Source organism: Pan paniscus, chromosome 2 (genome assembly GCF_029289425.2).
Source record: "Pan paniscus chromosome 2, NHGRI_mPanPan1-v2.0_pri, whole genome shotgun sequence".
Taxonomy (NCBI): domain Eukaryota; kingdom Metazoa; phylum Chordata; class Mammalia; order Primates; family Hominidae; genus Pan; species Pan paniscus.
In genome coordinates, this window is record NC_085926.1 from 129164692 (window position 1) to 129188309 (window position 23618).

At 39.8% G+C, this 23618-nt stretch overlaps 1 protein-coding gene across 42 annotated transcripts in view; it reads left to right on the forward strand.

Moving 5' to 3' along the window:
* NEK11 (NIMA related kinase 11) overlaps positions 1-23618 on the forward strand; it is a 328327-nt gene that overhangs the window by 181225 nt on the left and 123484 nt on the right. For all 42 annotated transcript variants that reach the window (XM_024928044.4, XM_057301902.2, XM_063602926.1 and 39 more), the window contains one exon: positions 20890-21050. In XM_024928044.4, the coding sequence (XP_024783812.1) occupies positions 20890-21050 (161 nt within the window). The remainder of the gene's footprint in view (positions 1-20889; positions 21051-23618) is intronic.

Below are 23618 nucleotides of genomic sequence, written 5' to 3' on the forward strand. Positions count from 1 at the left end.
CAACATTCTAACTGGTGTGAGATGGTATTTCATTGTGGTTTTGATTTGCATTTCTCTGATGGCCAGTGATGATGAGCATTTTTTCATGTGACTGTTGGCTGCATAAATGTCTTCTTTTGAGAAGTGTCTGTTCATATCCTTTGCCCACATTTGATGGGGTTGTTTGATTTTTTCTTGTAAATTTGTTTAAGTTCTTTGTAGATTCTGGATATTAGCCCTTTGTCAGATGGGTAGATTGCAAAAATTTTCTCCCATTCTGTAGGTTGCCTGTTCACTCTGATCGTGGTTTCTTTTGCTGTGCAGAAGCTCTTTAGTTTAATTCGATCCCATTTGTCTATTTTGGCTTTTATTGCCATTGCTTTTGGTGTTTTAGTTATGAAGTCCTTGCCCATGCCTATGTCCTGAATGGTATTGCCTAGGTTTTCTTCTAGGGTTTTTATGGTTTTAGGTCTAACATTTAAGTCTTTAATCCATCTTGCATTAATTTTTGTACAAGGTGTAAGGAAGGGATCCAGTTTCAGCTTTCTACATATGGCTAGCCAGTTTTCCCAGCACCATTTATTAAATAGGGAATCCTTTCCCCATTTCTTGTTTTTGTCAGGTTTGTCAAAGATCAGATGATTGTAGATGTGTTATTATTTCTGAGGGCTCTGTTCTGTTCCAATGATCTATGTCTCTGTTTTGGTGCCAGTACCATGCTGTTTTGGTTACTGTAGCCTTGTAGTATAGTTTGAAATCAGGTAGCATGATGCCTCCAGCTTTGTTCTTTTGGCTTAGGATTGTCTTAGCAATGTGGGCTCTTTTTTGGTTCCATATGAACTTTAAAGTAGTTTTTTCCAATTCTGTGAAGAAAGTCATTGGTAGCTTGATGGGGATGGCATTGAATCTATAAATTACCTTGGGCAGTATGGCCATTTTCACGATATTGATTCTTCCTATCCATGAGCATGGAATGTTCTTCCATTTGTTTGTGTCCTCTTTTATTTCGTGGAGCAGTGGTTTGTAGTTCTCCATGAAGAGGTCCTACACATCCCTTGTAAGTTGGATTCCTAGGTATTTTATTCTCTTTGAAGCAATTGTGAATGGGAGTTTACTCATGATTTGGCTCTCTGTTTGTCTGTTATTGGTGTATATGAATGCTTGTGATTTTTGCACATTGATTTTCTATCCTGAGACTTTGCTGAAGTTGCTTATCAGTTTAAGGAGATTTTGGGCTGTGACGATGGGGTTTTCTAAGTATACAATCATGTCGTCTGCAAAGAGGGACAATTTGACTTCCTCTTTTCCTAATTGAATACCCTTTATTTCTTTCTGTTGCCTGATTGCCCTGGCCAGAACTTCCAACACTGTTGAATAGGAGTGGTGAGAGAGGGCATCCCTGTCTTGTGCCAGTTTTCAAAGGGAATGCTTCCAGTTTTTGCCCATTCAGTATGATATTGGCTGTGGGTTTGTCATAAATAGCTCTTATTATTTTGAGCTACGTCCCATCAATACCTAGCTTATTGAGAGTTTTTAGCATGAAGGGCTGTTGAACTTTCTTGAAGGCTTTTTCTGCATCCGTTGATGCAGAAAAGAGATAATCATGTGGTTTTTGTCTTTGGTTCTGTTTATATGATGGATTATGTTTATTGATTTGCATATGTTGAACCAGCCTTGCATCCCAGGGATGAAGCCAACCTGACCGTGGTGGATAAGCTTTTTTGATGTGCTGCTGGATTTGGTTTGCTGGTATTTTATTGAGGATTTTTGCATTGATGTTCATCAGGAATATTGGTCTAAAATTCTCTTTTTTTGTTGTGTTTCTGCCAGACTTTGGTATCAGGATGATGTTGGCCTTATAAAATGAGTTAGGGAGGATTCCCTCTTTTTCTATTGATCTATTGATTGGAATAGTTTCAGAAGGAATGGTACCACCTCCTCTTTGTACCTCTGGTAGAATTTGGCTGTGAATCCATCTGGTCCTGGACTTTTTTGGTTGGTAGGCTATTAACTGTTGCCTCAATTTCGGGGTCTGTTATTGATCTATTCAGGGATTCAACTTCTTCCTGGTTTAGTCTTGGGAGGTTGTAAATGTACAGGAATTTATCTATTTCTTTTATATTCTCTAGTTTATTTGCATAGAGGTGTTTATAGTATCCTCTGATGGTAGTTTGTATTTCTGTGGGATCGGTGGTGATATCCCCTTTATCATTTTTTATTGCTTCTATTTGATTCTTCTCTCTTTTCTTCTTTGTTAGTCTTGCTAGCATCTATCTATTTTGTTGATCTCTTCAAAAAACCAGCTCCTGGATTCATTCATTTTTTGAAGGGTTTTTTGTGTCTCTATCTCCTTCAGATCTGCTCTGATCTTAGTTATTTCTTGCCTTCTGCTAGCTTTTGAATGTGTTTGCTCTTGTTTCTCTAGTTCTTTTAATTGTGATGTTAGGGTGTCAATTTTAGATCTTTCCTGCTTTCTCCTGTGGGCATTTAGTGCTATAAATTTCCCTCTACACACTGCTTTAAATGTGTCCCAGAGATTCTGGTATGTTGTGTCTTTGTTCTCATTGGTTTCAAAGAACATCTTTATTTCTGCCTTCATTTCGTTATTTACCCAGGAGCAGGTTGTTCGGTTTCCATGTAGTTGTGTGGTTTTGAGTGAGTTTCTTAATCCTGAGTTCTAGTTTGATTGCACTGTGGTCTGAGAGACAGTTTGTTATAATTTCTGTTCTTTTACGTTTGCTGAGGAGTGCTTTACTTCCAACTATGTGGTCAATTTTGGAATAAGTGCAATGTGGTGCTGAGGAGAATGTATATTCTGTTGATTTGGGGTGGAGAGTTCTGTAGATGTCTATTAGGTCTGCTTGGTGCAGAGCTGAGTTCAATTCCTGGATATCCTTGTTAACTTTCTGTCTCGTTGTTCTGCCTAATGTTGACAGTGGGGTGTTAAAGTCTCCCATTATTACTGTGTGGTAGTCTAAGTCTCTTTGTAGGTCTCTAAGGACTTGCTTTATGAATCTGGGTTCTCCTGTATTGGGTGTATATATATTTAGGATAGTTAACTCTTCTTATTAAATTGATCCATTTACCATTATGTAATGGCCTTCTTTGTCTCTTTTGATCTTTGTTGGTTTAAAGTCTGTTTTATCAGAAACTAAGATTGCAATGGCTGCTTTTTTTTGTTTTCCAATTGCTTAGTAGATCTTCCTCCATCCCTTTATTTTGAGCCTATGTGTGTCTCTGAATGTGAAATGGGTCCCCTGAATACAGCACACTGATGGGTCTTGACTCTTTATCCAATTTGCCAGTCTGTGTCTTTTAATTGGGGCATTTAGCCCATTTACATTTAAGGTTAATATTGTTATGTGTGAATTTGATCCTGTCATTATGATGTTAGCTGGTTATTTTGCCCACTAGTTGATGCGGTTTCTTCCTAGCATTGATGGTCTTTACAATTTGGCATGTTTTTGCAGTGGATGGTACCAGTTTTCCTTTCCATGTTTAGTGCTTCCTTCAGGAGCTCTTGTAAGGCAGGCCTGGTGGTGACAGAATCTCTCAGCATTTGCTTGTCTGTAAAGTATTTTATTTCTCCTTCATTAGTGAAGCTTAGTTTGGCTGGATATGAAATTCTAGGTTGAACATTCTTTAAGAATGTTGAATATTGACCCCCACTCTCTTCTGGCTTGTAGAGTTTCTGCTGAGAGATCTGCTGTTAGTCTGATGGGCTTCCCTTTGTGGGTAACCCAACCTTTCTCTCTGGCTGCTCTTAACATTTTTTCCTTCATTTCAACTTTGGTGAATCTGACAATTATGTCTTGGGGTTGCTCTTCTTGAGGAGTATCTTTGTGGTGTTCTCTGTATTTCTTTAATTTGAATGTTGGCCTGCCTTGCTAGGTTGGGGAAATTCTTCTGGATAATATCCTGCAGAGTGTTTTCCAACTTGGTTCCATTCTCCCCGTCACTTTCAGTTACACCAATCAAACATAGATTTGGTCTTTTCACATAGTCCCATATTTCTTGGAGGCTTTGTTCATTTCTTTTTACTCTTTTTTCTCTAAACTTCTCTTCTTGCTTCATTTCACTCATTTAATCTTCAACCACTGATACCCTCTCTTCCACTTGATGGAATCGGCTACTGAAGCTTGTGCATGCGTCACGTAGTTCTCGTGCCATGGTTTTCATCTCCCTCAGGCCATTTAATGTCTTCTCTACACTGTTTATTCTAGTTATCCATTCTTCTAATCTTTTTTCAAGGCTTTTAGCTTCCTGGGTTCGAACATCCTCCTTTAGCTTGGAGAAGTTTCTTATTACCGATCTTCTGAAGCCTACTTCTGTCAATTCGTCAAAGTCATTCTCCCTCCAGCTTTGTTCCATTGCTGGTGAGAAGATGCGATCCTTTGGAGGAGAAGAGGCGCTCTGGTTTTTAGAATTATCAGACTTTCTTCTCTCGTTTCTCCCCATCTTTGTGGTTTTATCTACCTTTGATCTTTGATGATGGTGACCTACGAATGTGGTTTTGGTGTGCATGTCCTTTTTGTTGATGTTGATGCTATTTCTTTCTGTTTGTTAGTTTTCCTTCTAACAACCAGGACCCTCAGCTGCAGGTCTGTTGGAGTTTGCTGGAGGTCCACTCCAGACCCTGTTTCCCTGGGTATCACCAGCAGAGGCTGCAGAACAGCAAATATTGCAGAACAGCAAATATTGCTGCCTGATCCTTCCTCTGGAAGCTTCGTCTCAGAGGGGCATCTGGCTGTATGACGTGTCAGTCGGCCCCTGCTGGGATGTGTCTCCCAGTTAGGCTGCTCGGGAGTCAGGTACCCACTTGAGGAGGCAGTCTGTCCATTCTCAGATCTCAAACTCCGTGCTTGGAGAACCACTGCTCTCTTCAAAGCTCAGTTGGAAATGCAGAATCACCCGTCTTCTGCATCACTCGCGCTGGGAGCTATAGACTGGAACTGTTCCTATTAGGCCATCTTTGTTAAGAAACTGTTAATTACCCTTGCCAAAAAGTCAACATCTAAATGTCAAGATGTTTCTTAGTACTAGAAGAGGCCTGGAATTCTACTGTTAGGGACTTTTGCAGCCTGCATGGAAGATCTGAGTTCTCTTTGGCAACTTTATTCTCTGTCAGATTTCAAGTTGCAAAATAATTCTCCTGTTAGATCCTGTGATAGTTAATTTTGTGTGTCTATTTGGCTAGGCCATGGTAGTTTGGTCCATCACCAGTCTAGATGTTGCTGTGAAGGTGTTTTTAAGATGCAATTAATATTTTTATATCAGTAGACTTTGAGTAAAGCAGATTACTCTTGATAATGTCGTAATGTGAGTGGGCCCCATCCAATCAGTTGAAAGCTTTAAGAGAAGAAGACTGATCTTCCCCAAAGAAGAAGGAATTCTGTCTCCAGGCTTCCTTTGGACTTAAGGTTGCAACATTAACTCTTTTCTGAGTGTCCAGCCTGTTGCCCTACCCTCATGGCCTACCTTGCAGATTTTGGACTTGCCAGCCCCCGTAATTGTGTGAATGTGAACCAACTCCTTAAACCCCCCCATGCCACCCATCTCCACACACACACACACACACACACATCCCATCTTGCTGTGTTAAGTTTGCCTCTTCACATTGGTGAGCCGAGAATGTCTTTAGGCCAGCAAGCATGTTCTAGCAGTTTCCTGACTGCCTCCAGATGGCCGGTTAACAGAAGGGTGCTGCCAATGGGAGACAAATGTTTTCCAGGAGACCAGAGGTGGAAAAGAGAAATTATGATGTTAGGATTTTATTGAAGAGAAACTCTCATTTGGCTTACAAGGTGTTCTGTCTGCCAACAATCATACAAGTTGCTAAGTGCATTCCAATGTACATGACAGAAACTTTGTTAATGAGAAAATACAACCAGAAAAAAGTAAAAGAGAGGAGGGACAGGCCGCCTATGGTAGTAATTTAAATCCTTCAGCTGTGGTGGTCTTAGTTAGAATCTTACTTTTTGACAAATATTTGGTGGCCAGGAACAGAAATCAGTGGTCTATTCTTTTACTACTCTAAGTGTGGTTTGTGGACTAGCAGCATCTCCATCACCTCGAAGCATGTCAGAAATGCAGAATCTCAGGCCCTACTCCAGTCCTGCCAATCTGAACCCAGAGTTCATCAAGTTCCCCAGATGATTCATGTGCACACTGGTTGTAATGCAGTACATGTTTTTGTCCCCCCAGATTCATCATATTGAAACCCTAATCCCCAGTGGGATGATATTTCGAGATGAGGCCTTTAGGAGGTGATTTGGTCATGAGGGTAGAGCCCACAGGATGGGATTAGTTCCGTTGTAAGTAGAGACATGAGAAAGCTGGCTTCCTGTCTCTATGTTTCCATGCTCCTCCACCATATGAGGATACAAGAAGAGGACAGCAGTCTGCAAATCAGGAAGGGAGCCTTCAACCAGACACTGAATCTGCCAGCACCTTGACCTTAGACTTCCCAGCCTTCAAAACTGTGAGAAATAAATTTCTGTTGTTTAAGCCACCTAGTCTATAGTATTCTGTTACAGAAGCCCAAAGTAACTAAGATATTGGTCTAGTTTATTACTCCTTGTCGTAAATTTGTAAGTCTTAATGCAGAAAAGTAACCTGAAATCATTCAGTTCAGGCTCTGGTTTTAAGGTTGGTGAGTTATCACCATCCCATTCTACACGTAAGACACCTAAGGCCTGGGAGCTTAAACCAGTTGCCTAAAGTCATAGAACGAGTTGTCTTCTGCCTCCAAACACAGCACATCCCACTATGTACCAAATTTTTCAGAGTCTCTGTGAAGTCTTTCTACATTTCTCCTTGACAGAATGAATTTCCTGGCCTGAATTCATTTCTCTGAATTTGGGGGAGAAAAGACAAATGTTACCTTGTCATTTTGGCTTTTACTCTCTAAAGCAGGAAAGAAAAGTTTCAGGGAAACATTACAGTTTTTCCTGAGGGAAAATCATCTTGACATATAGGATAAAAGTGCAGACTCTAGAGCTTGAGGGAGACCTATTTCCAAAAGGATCATGGAGCTTATTTCTGTCACGTGAATGTGCGTGCATGTGTGTGTGTGTGTGTGTGTGTAGCAGGGAGTGGAGAGCTTTTAGTACACTCAGTCAAATATAGAGATGTCACTTAGAGAGACACTTACAGCAGAACCTGCTGTCCTATATATAAAAAACCAGTACTGTACTTAATTTAGCCCTCCAGAAAGGGTCATGAATATGCATTTTGTCTAAGAAAATTATTTCTTTTCACAACCTCATGTGTGATGCTGTAGGCTAAGCTAATCAATGTAGTTAAATTTAGCCCTGGTTTTGAAAGTTTATTTTAGAAAAGGTCAAGGTACTAACCCTATAGTTTATTGTGTGAGGAAAGAAAGCATCATGGCAAACCAAGCAACTGATGTGCACCCCCATCCTAAGAATATAAACATATTGTTTGTATTTGAGGTTCAGTTCCACTTACAGTTAGTGATATTATTCTCAAAGTTGTCTTGATTCCTGCTGTGCTGTGAAATATACAAGGACAAAAAACCAAACACCGCATGTTCTCACTCATAGGTGGGAATTGAACAATGAGAACACTTGGTCACAGGAAGGGGAACATCACACACTGGGGCCTGTTGTGGGGTTGGGGGAGGGGGGAGGGATAGCATTAGGAGATATACCTAATGTAAATGACAAGTTAATGGGTGCAGCGCACCAACATGGCACACGTATACATATGTAACAGACCTGCACGTTGTGCACATGTACCCTAGAACTTAAAGTATAACAAAAAAATATATAAAAAAAAGAAAAGAAAGATATTGTCTACCATGGGGGTGTGGGAGGTCCGTGAGCTTGCCTTTCTCTGGGCAAGGGGGTTGCCCAGAAGGCTGGGGTTGGGCATTTATTCAACCTGTGCATGTAGATATGGTGTAAAAGAAGGCGGAAAAGGGCATCTTACAGATGAGAAGATTTGATTGGATACATCCTTTGATATGGCACTCGGTTACATGAAGAGGCTTAGGGCTGGGGTGCGATGGAGACACTACCTCTCCCCTGCTACATCCACAACTGTGAGAGCTGGAGCACTTTCAAGGGCCAGGAGATTCTGCCTTCTTTTTGCAGAGGTGGGGATTGGTGATGGTAGATGGTGTGCTGGCCAGGAGAGGAACTGAGGATCAGAGAGGTAAAGTGACTCACATCCCAGAGCTTCAAAGAAATCTGGCCAAACTGAAAGCAGAGGCTGTGGCCCTCTATTTAGAGAGGTGACAGCCTAGAACAGTGCTGTCCAGTAGAATTTTCTGCAGTGTTGGAAATATTCTAAAATTTTGTCACAGGTGACTATTGAGCACTTGAAAAGTAGCTAGTGCCACTGAATTTGTCATTTTATTTAATTTTAATAATTTTAATTCAAATAGCCACAAGTGGCTAGTGTCTACCATATTAGGTCAATTCTAAAAGAAGTGGTACTTTAAAGAGATGAAGTGGGAAAGCAAGAGTGAATTCAGGGAAAAATACAGAGTTCAGGTTATGAAAGCCAGGATTCTGAAGGTACATATGAGAACTATCTGGAAAGCATCAGAAAAATAAAGCTTCCTAGACCCAGACCAGGACAGCCCAGTCAGAGTCTTTTGGTACATACCTTTAAATGAGATCTACCATATTCATTGGTAAGAAGAGGCAGATCTGGGAATGTGGGTTGCAAATGATAAAAGGTCTTGCCTGCCAAACTTAAGATTTTATACTCAATTTTATTGGCAGCGAGGGCATCATTGAAAGGGGAGAGTCACATGGTGAGTGCATTAGGCAAGGCTTGCAGCAGCCTGTGTAAGACATGATGCCAATGGAAGATAGGAGATGATTGCAGAGCTGAGTGTTAAAAGATACCTGGAGTGTTCATTTCTCCCTCAGAATGAGTGTGTTTATTTCACTGGGGGCTGTCCATATTCTTCTCTGGCTTGAACATTGGTTCAAAACATTTCTGCAGCAGCCTGTGTAAGACATGATGCCAATGGAAGATAGGAGATGATTGCAGACCTGAGTGTTAAAAGATACCTGGATTGTTCATTTCTCCCTCAGAATATGAGTGTGTTTATTTCACTGGGGGCTGTCCATATTCTTCTCTGGCTTGAACATTGGTTTGAAACATTTCTTAGCAAATATGCTGCTGCACGCCTCCAGTCCCACTAAAAGTTACGGTGATTGAAAATTACAGTTGCTTCCCTTGGGCGCAGAGGGGGCTCTTTGTAATGAAATAGAGATGCAGCAGCCATTTGGCATGTGGAGTAACAGCTTCTCTGGGACCTCCAGCAGGGGCCCATGGTATCATAAAAGGGGATGAGTCACCAGGGAAAGGAACAATTGTGGGTCTCAGAGTGTGCCCTTCCCTCTCTATGACTTCTGAGCTCCAATGAGCAATCTTAACTGCTGTCACCGGGAACTAGGACACCGTGAAAACAGTGTTCGAGGCCCAGCCGATGACTCACTGCATAATTCTGATAAACTATTTCATGGTTCACAGTGGGGAGAGAGATTGCTTTTAAAAATTGAAAAGGAAAAAATAAAATACAATATATGTTGAATTGAAGTTTTGAGATGGATAAAATGCCTTTTCCCCAACAGCAAAGTATCAAAAGAGTCAGTTTTTTTTCTTTAATAGTGCCGGGGAAGGCATGGGGGAGGGAGAGACTGGGTATCCTTATAAGCTGCTGGGAGAATGGAAGGCTGGGGTTTTAGGAGTGGTTTTTATCTTGTTGGGAGAGTTCAGTTGTCATCCTGAAGGGCAGGTGACCTCTGCCTGGGAAGTGTTTTCCTCTAGCTATGCTGTTGGCCCTTTATGTGTACAGTCACACATCACTTAAAAACGGGGATGTGTTCTAAGAAATGTGTCCTTAGGCAATTTTGTCATTGAGCAAACATCATAGAGTGTACTCCCACAAACCTAGATGGTACATTTATGCTAAGTTTCAGGTGAATTTGGCGTCTTACAGAGCACATGATCGGCCACCATCTCACTCTGGCCCCTCCCACTCTCTTTCCCTCCACCTTTCTGGAACAGGGCCAAAGCCCTCCTCTTGTTCCCTGGCAGAAGGGATCATATCATTTTCTTTCCCTGCACTTTTATTAGGTATTTTTCTAAATACAATTTCTTAAAAAAAATTCTCACAACAATAATTATAAAAGCGAATCTTTCTACCTACTAAATTAATAAGTGCCATTTTATGGAGCATCTACCATGTTCTGGACATTATGCAAGATGAAGCATTTTAAGAAGACTTTGAAGAGGGCCAGGAGACTAAACCTCCAGAGAGAAAAAAATTTAGTCATCTGAGATGTAATTGATATCTGACAAAGGACTCACTTTAGCAGTGCCACAGATGTGGGCTCTATTATTTTCTTGAAGGTCTGAGGATTAAAGTTATAATATTAAAGAATGTGACTTTGCTGGCACCTGACTATTTTTCTTTAAGAGATGTTTATCTTACTGTATAGTGTCACTTATCCTTTATATTTTGTTTTGTAACCATGAGTCAAGATATTTTTATTATAATGTCCAAGTCTTTAGATGGGTTCCTTAGAAGCACAGCCTGAGATGTGTATCTGGTGCATGTATCTTATTGTGGAGAGCTCTAAGGATGTGGGTGTGTGTATATAGAGTTTGGTGTGGGGTTGGGGGCTGTGTCCAGATAAAAGGAGCTGAGCAAGGATGTGGTCTCAGCTGGAGACTAGCCTCAGTCTGCTCACACAGGGAGCTCTGGGGCATGAGTAACACCACAAAGATGGTTTTACCTTAAGTCACTCAGTCATTGGCCAGGACTGCCCCTGGGGCAGAGATGTGGCATCATCTTTTCAGTAAGGAGGGCTTCTTTGATCCAAGAACAATTCTGTGGAGAATAGAGTATCTGTGTGCTGTCAGCAACTGTTATAGGCTTCACTGAGTCCCCACTAAAAGCCATATGTTGAAGCCCTAACCCCCAGTACTTCAGAATGTGACTGTATTTGAAGACATGGCTTTTAGAGAGGTGGTTAAATTAAAATGAGGCTGATAGGGTGGGCTCTAAGCCAATCTGACTGTGTCCTCATAAGAAGAGGAGATTAGGCTTTTCAATGATCGCCATTCTAACTGGCATGAGACCTTATCTCATTGTGGTTTTGATTTGCATTTCTCTAATGACCAGTGATGATGAGCTTTTTTTCATATGTTTGTTGGTCACATAAATGTCTTCTTTTGAGAAGAGTCTGTTCATATCCTTTGCCCACTTTTTGATAGGGTTGCTGGAGAGGATGTGGAGAAATAGGAATGCTTTTACACTGTTGGTGGGAGTGTAAATTAGTTCAACCATTGTGGAAGACAGTGTGGTGATTCCTCAAGGATCTAGAACCAGAAATACCATTTGACCCAGCAATCCCATTACTGGGTATATACCCAAAGGATTATAAATCATTCTACTGTAAAGACACATGCACATGTATGTTTATTGCAGCACTATTCGCAATAGCAAAGACCTGGAAACAACCCAAATGCCCAAAAATGATAGACTGGATAAAGAAAATGTGGCACATATATAACATGGAATACTATGCAGCCATAAAAAAGGATGAGTTCACATCCTTTGCAGGGACATGGATGAAGCTAGAAACCATCATTCTCAGCAAACTAACACAAGAACAGAAAACCAAACACTGCATGTTCTCACTCATAAGTGGGAGTTGAACAATGAGAACACATGGACACAGGGAGGGGAACATCACACACTGGGGTCTGTCAGGGGGTGGGGGACTAGGGGAGGGATAGCATTAGGAGAAATACCTAATGTGGATGATGGGTTGATGGGTGCAGCAAACCTGGGTGTAGCAAACCATCATGACGCGTGTGTATCCATGTAACAAACCTGCATGTTCTACACATGTATCCCCAAACTTAAAGTATACAAAAAAAAAAAAAAGAGGAAGAAGACATTAGGACACAGGGACACCAGGGTATGCATGCACAGAGGATGACCTTGTGAAGAAGCAGCAAGAGGGAAGCCAAGGAGAAAGGCCTCAGAGGAATCCAACCCTGCTGGCCCCTTAATCTCCAACCTCCAGAACTCTGGGAAATAAATTTCTATTGTTTAAATCACCCAATCTGTGGTATCTTCTCATGACAGCTCTAGCTGACTTAATACAGCAGCCAACATGCACAGCAGCTAGCAGACGAGGGTGTGCCAATTATACTTTGGAGTGTGTCTGGGAAGAGAATTTGTGTGGGGCATTGATAGTAGCCACTACACCCACTTACAAATGAGAACACCGTGACCCAGAGAAGTGAAGTAGCCCACCTGAGGTCACACAGCCAATAAGCAACAGAGGCAGAATTTGATTGCCATCTGACCCTACAGCTGGTCCTCCTAGTCACTACTTTGTATCATCACTTCTGGTGCAAGGCAGTTTTTCTCAGAAGCAGCAGATGTCACCAGTTAACTTTGACTTCAATTTCTTTTTGGTTTTTTGTTTGTTTTGTTTTGTTTTGTTTTGTTTTCATCTAAATTGTGCTTACCTTATACAAAATGGAGCTTCTGGGGGAAATTGAGGCAACTCAGCACAATGCCTATGTCTGTGTGTCTTCTCAAAGTATTGAGTTTTACCTTATGTAAAAGGTAAAAAAAAATCTTATGGTTTTGGGGACGTTGTAGCATATTAATCATAGGTTTCCTATACATATGAGAAAATAATATTTTTATTTTTAATGTTTTTATTAAAAAATGAATTTGAGCAGTTTTTCACACCCACAAATGTTATTTTTGGGAAATTAAGAAATGCTTTGATGGCTGCCATGTTAATACAAATAATAACTGTAATCATTCTAAGCACTGCCACTCCCAATTTGTAATGAATGAACATGGTCTTCATAGAGGCCACATTGAGATCAAGAATAAATCAGTTTGTTCTTATTAGAGCCTTATAATAGCCTTGTTCAGTATTTTCTGGCTTGGTGTAATAAAGCCATTTCCCTCTTCAGAAAACTAGAAAAGAAAGGAAAAATAGAGATGGACATCTTTTGGTAGCTGCCTTCTGCTGAGGGCTCCCACCACCCACCCTCTGTCTGCCCCATGACAGCCAGCTCCGCAAACTTTAATGCTGAACTATGATTAGATATGCAGAGAGAGGCAGGGTGTCTGGGGCAGACTCTAGGGCACCTGGAGAAAGCTCCAGCCTAACAGCATTTGCTGTCACACTCTGGGTCCTCTTGACTGAGTTCTGGGACTTAACTGAGTGGGCCTGCAGGATGTAACTGGAAGTTTTAGTATGATGAAGACATTTTTTGCAGTTCGAAGGTATGACTACATCTGAGATATAAGTTCAAAGTATGTGAAAAAGAGGAAAGGGGTGGGGGGGTCTTAGGAAAAACATCTGTATCTCCTTCCTCTCCTCAGCTTCCCCTCTCCACGTTACTCTCCCAAAAGATTAGTTAATTATTTGTATATGATATTATGTGGCAATTTGAAAGTCCTTATCTCTTAGAGATTTATGTACTCATTTATTCAGCAAGAAGTTTTGGGTGTCTGCTTTGAATCATGTGTTGGGGATACCATGGTAAGCAGGATGGGTGTGGCCTCTGCCCTCCTGGAGCTTACCATCTACCTGGAATATTAGAAGGGATTTTTATTTCAGCAGACATAAAGTGCCAGTCATTGTGCTGAATTAGTGGTTCTCAAACTTAAGGGTGCATCAGGATCACCTGGAGAGCTTGTCAAACCACACATTGCTGGACCTTCATCCCAGTTTCTGATTCAGTAGGTTGGAGGTATAGGCAAATTTGGAAATTTTTATTTTTAATAAGAGCCCAGGTGATGTTGTTCTTGCTATTCTGGGGACCACCCTTTAAGAACCATTCTGGGAAGCCTGTCACACGGATTTGCTTAAGGCATTCTAATGGTTAAAACCATTTGGGATGGTGGTGGGCCCACAGGCTGAGATCTTCTAAATGTCTAAAAGGAACTAAGTTCCTTTAGAGGAAACTTGGTTTTCTCTTCAGGCAAAGTTCCTGTTTTATGAAAACACGCTTTTTAAAAAAAATTGTTAATGTATATCTGGATCGTTTCAGCAGTTTAAAGAGCTAATGCAGTAGATGAAGTGACAGGGAGTTTTTCATTTAACAGTTGCATCTGTATGTCATTTTCTCCTCGAAGGTTCTATAAGATAGAGCAATAGTTCTCAAAGTGTGTTTCCAGACGAGTGGCATAGTTAGAAATGCAGAATCTCAGGCCCCATTCCAGACCTACTGAATCAGAAACACTGGGTGTGGGAGCAGGAATCTGTTTTAACAAGGCTTCCAGCTGATTCTGAGGCACACTCAAGTTTGACACATCTGAGATAGATGGTAGTGAGAACTAGGCTCAGGCTGAATCTGATTCTCCCAGCTCCCTTAAGACGGTTTACCAGGATGACTAAGCTTCAGTTTTTCTGTCTCGTAAGTCGAAAGTCTATCCCTTGTTGTCTAATATCTTTCAGAGCTACAAGAAAGGTAATCATGACCTTTCTGAAATGGTTTTACTAGCAAAGATGAAAATTTCTAACTAACCATAAATAGACTTATTCAGTGAAAGAAAGGGGATTCAGATGCAGCAGTGTGACCTTCGGTTGGTCATTAGCTTGTCTGAACCTTACTTTTCCTATCTGAAAAGTGGGCAGAAAAATGTCATTCTAGTCTACATTGAAGAGTTGTTGCAAAGATCAAATGGTATCTTTGTGCTATTAAATGGTATCAAATTTTTGTGGTATCAAATGTATATCAGCGTGCTTTTTAAACTGTAAAATGCACACAGATATAAAGATTATAACTTTGGGCTGCTCACCCTTAGCTTTGTTCTTTTCTATCAACAAAATGGGAGTAGTTGAATTACTTATACCTCCATGGAGATTTTAAGTAATTTAGACAACTAATAGCACAGTAACTTGAGCTCTTCTAAGGTAAAGTTTTTCTTACGTTTACGTTTTGTCTTTAACATACAAAGGTTGAAATATGTAGAAATAGTATAAAATCTTTTAGATTTTATTATAGTGTATACTCTTCTTTGAACTAGTCACATTCTAGAGCAGTGATTCTGAGAGTGCAGCCTCCAGGCCAGCAGCATCAGCATCAGCTGGGAACTTGTGAGTAATGCAGATTCTCAGGTACCACACCAGACCTGCTGAATCAGCAAGTCTTGGGGTGGGACCCAGAGATCCGTTTTAACAAGCCCGCAGGTGATCCTGATGCTCACACAAGTCTTAGAGAAAGGCATTTATTTGGGTCTTAATTGAAGGATCTGATAAAGGCCATCATTTTCCTGGAACAGGGTGATGTCTTCGTTTTTCCAGCATGGATTTGAAACATCTGTGTCCAAACTCGTGCAGCCATTATTGGATTCCTTCATAAACACATTCTGTTACTGCTTGCCTGGCATACAGAAGATCTGGAATGCCACTCCAGTATACCCATTATGAGGCTGACTTCAGGGTGCAAGGAAATTAAAGCTATTTATCAGACTCTTTTCCCCTTAGTGACAGGAGAAAGGAATCTTAAGCTAACAAGGCTTCAAATTGGGTCTATGTATGAAAAACATGAGGCTTGACAAACACAGTTTGAACGGACTTACGTTTCTTTTGACTTTTCCCTTTGAAAATGAAAATGAGTCCTTTTGTGGGCAGCACCAAATTAGTGGTGCTTACTTAAGAAATACTGGAGACAGATTCATTCCAGTTTGTTTCACAGCTTAGGTGGCAGAATGGCACTTTTCCCTGGCCACTTCTTTCCTTCTTCCCCTTCTAGGAGGAAATCTTAGGTAGGAGAGGGAAAGGGACTAAGGTTGTCTGTACACAATGAGCTACGTTTTGGGAAAAGGAGCTTAGTATTTTAACAAAAGAAAGGTTTGTCTGTGTTGTAGAGATATGACTTGGTCCACTGCCTATGTTTGTAAATAAAGTTTTATTGGGACATAGCCACACTCATTTATTTATGTATTGTCTGTTTTCACACTACAAAGGCAGAGTTGGGTAGTTGTGACAGAGACCACGTAATCTGCAAAGCCTAAAATTGTTTTACTGTCTAGCCCTTTACAGAACCTATTTGTCAACCCCCCTTGCAGAGGTTTCTTCTGAGCTGCTTGAAGGAAACCTTGACGGAATCAGTGGACAGGAAGGACAGTGGGAGGTGAACAGTGTGGTGAAATGCCTGCGGGTTCCTGTGGAGTCCACAGAAAGGAAACCACAGAGAGGCGAGATTCCATATTGCCCATTTCAGTTGGGTTCAGTATGGATTTTGAGAAGTTATTCTATTTAAAATAAATAAATATTTTAAACTTGAGTATATATTTGCAATTGTCTAATACAGTCATACACTGCATAACAATCTTTTGGTCAATGACAGACTGCATGTACAATGGTGGTCCAGTTAATGAAGCTGAAAAATTCCCAACACCTAGTGCTATCATAGCCATCATAACATTGCAGAGCAACATAGCCACTCACATACTTGTGGTGATGCTGGGTAAATAAACCTACTACACTGCCAGTCATATAAAAGTGTAATGCATGTATTTATGTACAGTATAGTGATGACAAATGACTGTTACTACTTTATGTATTTACTATACTTTTTTTTTTTGAGGTGTGGTCTCACTCTGTTACCCAGTCTGGAGTGCAGTGGCACAATCTCGGCTCACTGCATCCTCCACCTTCCAGGCTCAAGTGATCCTCCCACTTCAGCCTCCCAGTTAGCCGGGACCACAGGTGTGCGCCACCACACCCAGCTAATTTTTTGTATTTTTGGTAAAGATTGGGTTTCTCCATGTTGCCCAGGCTGTTCTCGAACTCCTGACCTCTGGTGATCTGCCTGCCTCGGCCTGCCAAAGTGCTGGGATTATAGGAGTGAGCCACCATGCCTGGCTTGCTATACTTTTTATCATTTTTCTAAAGTGTACTCCTTCTACTTATTAAAAAAAATTAACTGTAAAACAGCCTTGGGCAGGTCCTTCGGGAGGTGTTTCAGAAGAAGGCACTGTTATCACAGTAGATGGAGGCTCTGTGTGTGTTACTGCCCCTAGAGACCTTGTAGTGGGACAAGATGTGGAGGTGGAAGACAGTGGTATCAGTGATCCTGAGGCTGTGTAGCAGTAGACTAATGTGTATGTTTGTGTCTTCATTTTTAACAAAATAGTTGAAAAAGAAAAAGAAAAAATGCTTGTTGACTATCTCCTAGTTAGGAGAGATATGAAAAAAAGAAAATATTTTCGTACAGCTGTACAATGTGTTTGTGTTTTAAGCTAAGTGTTATTACAATAGAGTCAAGAAGTTTAAAAAATGTACAGTAAGCTGCTTAATTTATTATTGAAGAAAGGAAAACATTTTTTATAAATGTAGTGTAGCCTAAGTGTCCAGTGTTTATAAGTCTATAGTAGCGTACAGTAATGTTCTAGGCCTTCGCATTCACTCACCACTCACTCACTGACTCACCCAGAGCAACTTGCAGTCCTGCGTGCTCCATTCATGGTAACAGCCCTGTACAGATGTGCCATTTAAAAAATCTTTTATACTGTATTTTTACTGTACATTTTTAATGTTAAGATACACAAGTACTTACCACTGTATTACAATTGTCTACAGTATTCAGTGTAGTAACATGCTGTACAGGGTTGTAGCCTAGGAGCAATAGGCTATACCACGTAAACATAGATGTGTAGTAGGTTATACCATTGAGGTTTGTAATAAGTGCACTCTATGATGTTCACACAATGATGAAATCACCTGAATGACATATTCCTCAGAACATATCCTCATTGTTAAGTGATGCATGACTGTTATTTCTTCCTGGTGTTGGGTATTACAGGAAAAACTACTGAGTGTTTGCCTTATTTGATACATACTTTGCATCCATTATACTATGTAATGTTCACAACAATTCCATGAGATGAATATTATCATCTTTATTTTATAGATGAGAAAACTGAAGTGCAGAAAGCTTAAATAACACAGTGTTACAGAGCTATTGCTAGAGGCTTGATTTAAATGCAGATTTTGTTTTTATGCCAAAGCCAGCATTCTAAAGGAGTGTTTCTGAATGTTGGCCTCTCTAGCTAGGTTGGGGTGTTTTTCAAACTGCAGGTTGAGAGGTCAGTTTAGTGAGTTGCAACCAGCATTAAAAAATTAATTTAACAGGATGAAAAACACCAGAGTGTGTCATATGTAGTTTGGGTAAGTAGGTCTTGATGTATGAAACTTTTGTTTCGACTATAAAGATATTTATAAACATACATATATAAGCACATTTCTGTGCACTGGGCAACAATGTAAATGATATTTCTTACCGTGTCGTAGTTTGAAAGCCAAGGGAGTGGACAAGGAGGAATGAAGATAAAGAAAAAATGGGAGAGCAAGAGGGAAAAATATGAATGAGTGAGAGAATGAATAACTGTCAAAGGGAAAAAGAGACTCAAGGAGAGGGAGAGGAAGTAGAAAAGAGTGGGGAAAGAGGGAGAATGGACAACTCAGAGAAAGAGACACAGAGATTCAGGGAGAGTTGAGGGTGGGCAAGAGAAGGAAGACATCGTATGGTTCTGTCTTTCATTCCACTCAGCAAGCACATGTCCCTACTTGATGGCAGAACTGGAGATCTCTCAGGAGATTTTAGTTTTCATACACTTCTCATGCTGTGATTCTCTTGTCGTTCTCAGTGTAAGTAAAATGAAGATCTTTATTAACATGGCTTCTAGTCATTACAGCAAAAAGACACCTGCACGTTTATGTTTATCACAACACAATTCACAATTGCAAGGATATGGAACCAACATAACTGCCCATCACTGATGAGTGGATAAAGAAAATGTGGCATATATACACCATGCAATACTACTCAGCCATTAAAAAAAGAATGAAATACTGTCTTTTGCAGCAACCTGGATGGAGCTGGAGGCCATTATTCTAAGTGAAGTAACTCAGGAATGAAAAACCAAATACCATATGTTCTCACTTATAAGTGGGAGCTAAGCTATGGGTACACAGAGGCATGCAGAGTGGTATAATGGACTTTGGAGACTCAGAAGGGAGGAGGGTGGGAGGGAGGTAAGGGATAAAAAGCTACATATTGGGTACAGTGTATACTACTCGGTGAGGCTGCACTAAAATCTCAGACTTCACCACTACAAAAGTCACCCCTGTAACCAAAAACCACTTGTATGCAAAAGGTATTGAAGTTGTATATGCATGTACATATGTGGATAGGTATGTTATATATATATGTGTACATACAGACACGTGCAGGTGTCTTCTTGATATAATGACTAGAAGCCACGTTTAATAAAAATAATATATATCATTTCAATATAAATAATAAAAATAATAAAAACTGTGGCTTCTCCATAACAGTATTCTATCTCATCTGTTGCTCAGCTGAAAATCAGTGATCTGAACTGATGTGAAAAAAAAAATACGCTGTGTTGAAATTGCTGAGAGAAGGTATGAGATCCCTAGTACACTGCTTTCTGAGGAACTGGCAAAGGCAATTTTGAATATATGTAATTTTTGTCTTTTGAGCTGACTAATTTTTATTCTACTGTACAGCAGCCTTTTATGTTTTAGTGGGAAACCATAGATAACAAACACATTTTAACATCTTCTATTTCCAGGGAATTCTACATCCATTAAGTATCTTACTTTCAAAGGATTCTGGACTCATTTAATGAAAAGCCCATTTGTACAGACTTGGAAATTGAGTGAACATTTGTATGAAACTTCCCTGCATACCGATGCTTTCATGAGAATTCTATTACTCAATCTCAGCAGCCACTCTACTAGATTACACTTATGTTAATTTTATCACAGAAATTGGAGCTCTGTGAGTTTAAGTCTCTTGCACAAATTTTCATCTAAAAGGTGGAAGAGCTAGATTCTAGCCTTGATTTTCTGAACCCAAATTTCATATTTTTCCCACTAGACCAGAAATAGCAACAATAGATTGAAAAATAATGTGTTACAATTTGGAAGAAAAATTTTAATTTTAAGTCTGAGTATGGTGCAAAGTCCAAAATGCCTATTGTTTTGCTGCAGCTGAGTATTCTGATTTTCTCCTCCCCCAGCCCAAGGGTAGTTGTTTGGGTAGTTCTTTATTTCTAGCCCCCCATTAGTAAATTAGAGTTTATATTGTTATGCTTTCTTGTGATCCATTCATGGCCTTTCTTCACTGAAGATTGTTATAAACACCAACTTTATTCTAGTTACTAACAATGTTGCATCAAGTAACTTGGGTAGATGCTTATTGTCATCAGCTTAGGTGGGTATTCTTTTTTAAAATAAGTGCTGAATGTAAGGTTGAGTAAGTAGGACCCACCAGAGTGAACTCCATCTCAAAAGCCATCATTACCTGTTAGAAAAGAATTGTGTTTTTCCCAGCTTGCCAAAATGATGCTGCTATATATCCTATTCATCTTGTTTGGTCTTACCAGTAACATTTAAAAAAAAAGAAATATCTAGGAAAAATGCTGTGGTAGTTTTGCTCCAACTTCCTATGCTAAAAACTTTATGTGTGTTGTGTAATAGGACCCTTCAGCCAGGACATCTTGTCCTACCTTTGCTCCTAAATTTCCTCATTTTTAATAAGGATTCATGCCTCCAAATGTCAAAATGTTAAAGCATATTATTTATTCTTATTTAATGATTTTTTTTCTTACCTTCAAACGGTAGTTGCTAATGGAAATGTTCCTCCTTTCCTGTACTGGTTTTATTTTGTTGAGTGTTTATTACATTCAACCAAATACTTCCAGGAAGCTGAGATTCAGCTCTACACTCCATGGAAGCTTTGTCAGCGCAAGCAAAATATACATCCCTGTGAAAAGATACAGTATTCTTACCTCATTATAATTTTAATAACTGGTAGTATCTGACTGTTTGTTCATTATTTCAGAGATCCCAGAAGACCCACTTGTGGCTGAAGAGTACTATGCTGATGCATTTGATTCCTATTGTGAAGAGAGTGATGAGGAGGAGGAAGAAATAGCGCTAGAAAGACCAGAGAAAGAAATCAGGAATGAGGGATCCCAGCCTGCTTACAGAACAAACCAACAGGTATGTAATGCTCCCTGTCAGAAGCCATGGAACTGTTCAAGGTACTGATTGGACTCTTCCAGAGAAGAAAGGAAGTCTTATAAGGTGAAGTTGGGGACATGGGGAACAGGGTTATTATAATAGCTACTTGTGGTAAGTCTGGCTTTTCAAGGTCCAGAGGCAGGCAGGGCCCTATGGAATTTGGAGAATCTGATCTGGACCATGTTGATGGGGGAAGAACTGGAGCATGCTGCACTTATTTGGGGGGTTGGGAGATGGCACACACCATATTGCACACTGAGGAGGGCTTCGTATACAGCTATTGAATTAAAAAATGCAAATATCTCTTTAGCAGAGAGAATGGCACTTTTTATATACTTTTCTGTCTGGTAATCATATTTTGGGGTCATATTCACAAATTGAATGCAAATAAAATTTGTAAAGACTGACTTAGTTTTGGGGATCAGAACCAAAGATCCTGGGCTTAGGGGATAATCTTTCTAGCTACTTTTAGCCTCTGAGGACACATTCTTGCTTAAGTGGTGAGGTCTCTCTGAGTATATGCCCTATGCCCTTGTAGTAGATCTCTTTTAACTATAGCAAGATTAAGCCTTATATGGGCCATAGGTCAAGAAACACCCCTGACATGTGCTTTCAGTGTTGAGTGTCTGCAAGAGAGGAATAAAAAGCAAGAGGCATATGAAGATGAAGGGGAAAGCTTTGGGCAATGTACATACATACCTTCTTTTCTTCTTACCTTCCAATCCTAAACTTCCATGAGTTACAGAAGCTTTTATTAACTGAGAACCATGCAGCTACTAAAATAAAAGTCTACCAAAGGGCACCTGAGTGAAGACTCAGCTAGAGGAGATGATTTTTGGAGTGAAGATGATTCACTCCAAAAATCCATTCAACCATTTTTAATAAAGATTATGCAATATATCATAATATTCAATCCATTCAGCCACTTAAATCCATTCAACCATTTTAATAAAGATTATGTGTCATAATATTCAATAAATAAAAGCAGTAAGAAGTGCTCTCCAATTTGATATTAAGAGAGAGAGGCAAGTGAAGGGTACAGGTATGGGGCCAAGCAAAAAAAGGGATGAGATAAAGAGGAGAAAGAGATAAAGAGAAAGGATTAGAGAGAGATAATTTAGGAGACAAATACATGAAGAGAGAAACAAATACATTTTGAGAAAAATACAGCTAAAGGGGGGATTCAGAATGCCAAAATAAAAACTTTGCTTATACCGTTTCCCCATTTTTTTCCAACGGAATCTGGAAAACAACAGCACCTCCTACCACAAATCGAAAATATAATTTCTACTACCTTCTGAGCCACTGTCATAAACAACTGTAACAGATATTATTGCAGCATTACAGAGCCTTCATTCTGGGCCTATGGTTGCAAAACACATGATATGCAAAATACATACAGTGCTCAATTTTTGGTCAAAGCATCAAGCGGTAAAATTTTAGCTACTAATATTATCACTTAGAAATGTTTTTTAAGAAAATAAAACAGATTTAGAACCACATGAATAAAATACTATATGGCAAACAGCTCCTAGGTCAGGAAATACATTTTTTCCAGTCTCAGAATATCCATCTTTGGCACTTAGAATATAGGGTTGGAAATCAGATTGCTTGCATCTGTCTTTATAACTTGCAGTTTGCGTGACCTTGTTCAAATTACTGAACTTCACTGTGCCTCAGTTTTCTAATCTGTAAAGTGGGAGAATAATGGTTTCTACCTCACAGAGTGGTTTTGAGGATTAAATGAAGTAATCAATATAAAGTAATTAGAATAATGCTCAGAATTTAATAAAATACTTCATGAGATATTAGCTATTATTATTATGAAGTTACTCAGTCAAGGTATCCAGTACCTCTTTATGATACTGCCAAAACTCCTTAATGTTAAAGTGAGATTTTCTAACCTGCTTTTAAGTAATTTTTTAAAAATTCCTTCTTATTAGTCTTAAGGCAGATGATAAACATAAGGGCAGCAGTTTTGTTCTCTGGGTTGTATATCTATCACATGTTACATGACAGATTGTGATTGATTTTAAGTAATCTATTGGGACAAGATGCTAAGGCCTCTCATATGGTTTGGCTATATCCCCACCCAAATCTCATCTTGAATTGTAGCTCCCATAATTCCCATGTGTTATGGGAGGGACATGGTGGGAGATAATTGAATGATGGGGTGGTTTCCCCAATACTGTTCTCATGGTAGTGAATAAGTCTCACGAGATCTGATGATTTTATAAGGGGTTTCCTTTTTCACTTTGCTCTCATTCTCTCTTGCCTGCTGCCATGTAAGACATGGCTTTCACCTTCCACCATGACTGTGAGGCCTTTCCAGCCATGTGGAACTGTGAGTCCATTAAACCTCTTTTTCTTTATAAATTACCCAGCCTCACGTATGTCATTATTAGCAGTGTGAGAACAGACTAAATACAGCCTCTCACATACATGGTGGTATTTTGTCTCACAAACCCTGTTGGGTAGTTATCTTATTCCTATTTTCTTTCTTTTCTTTTTTTTTTTTTTTTTTTGAGACGGAGTCTCGCTCTGTTG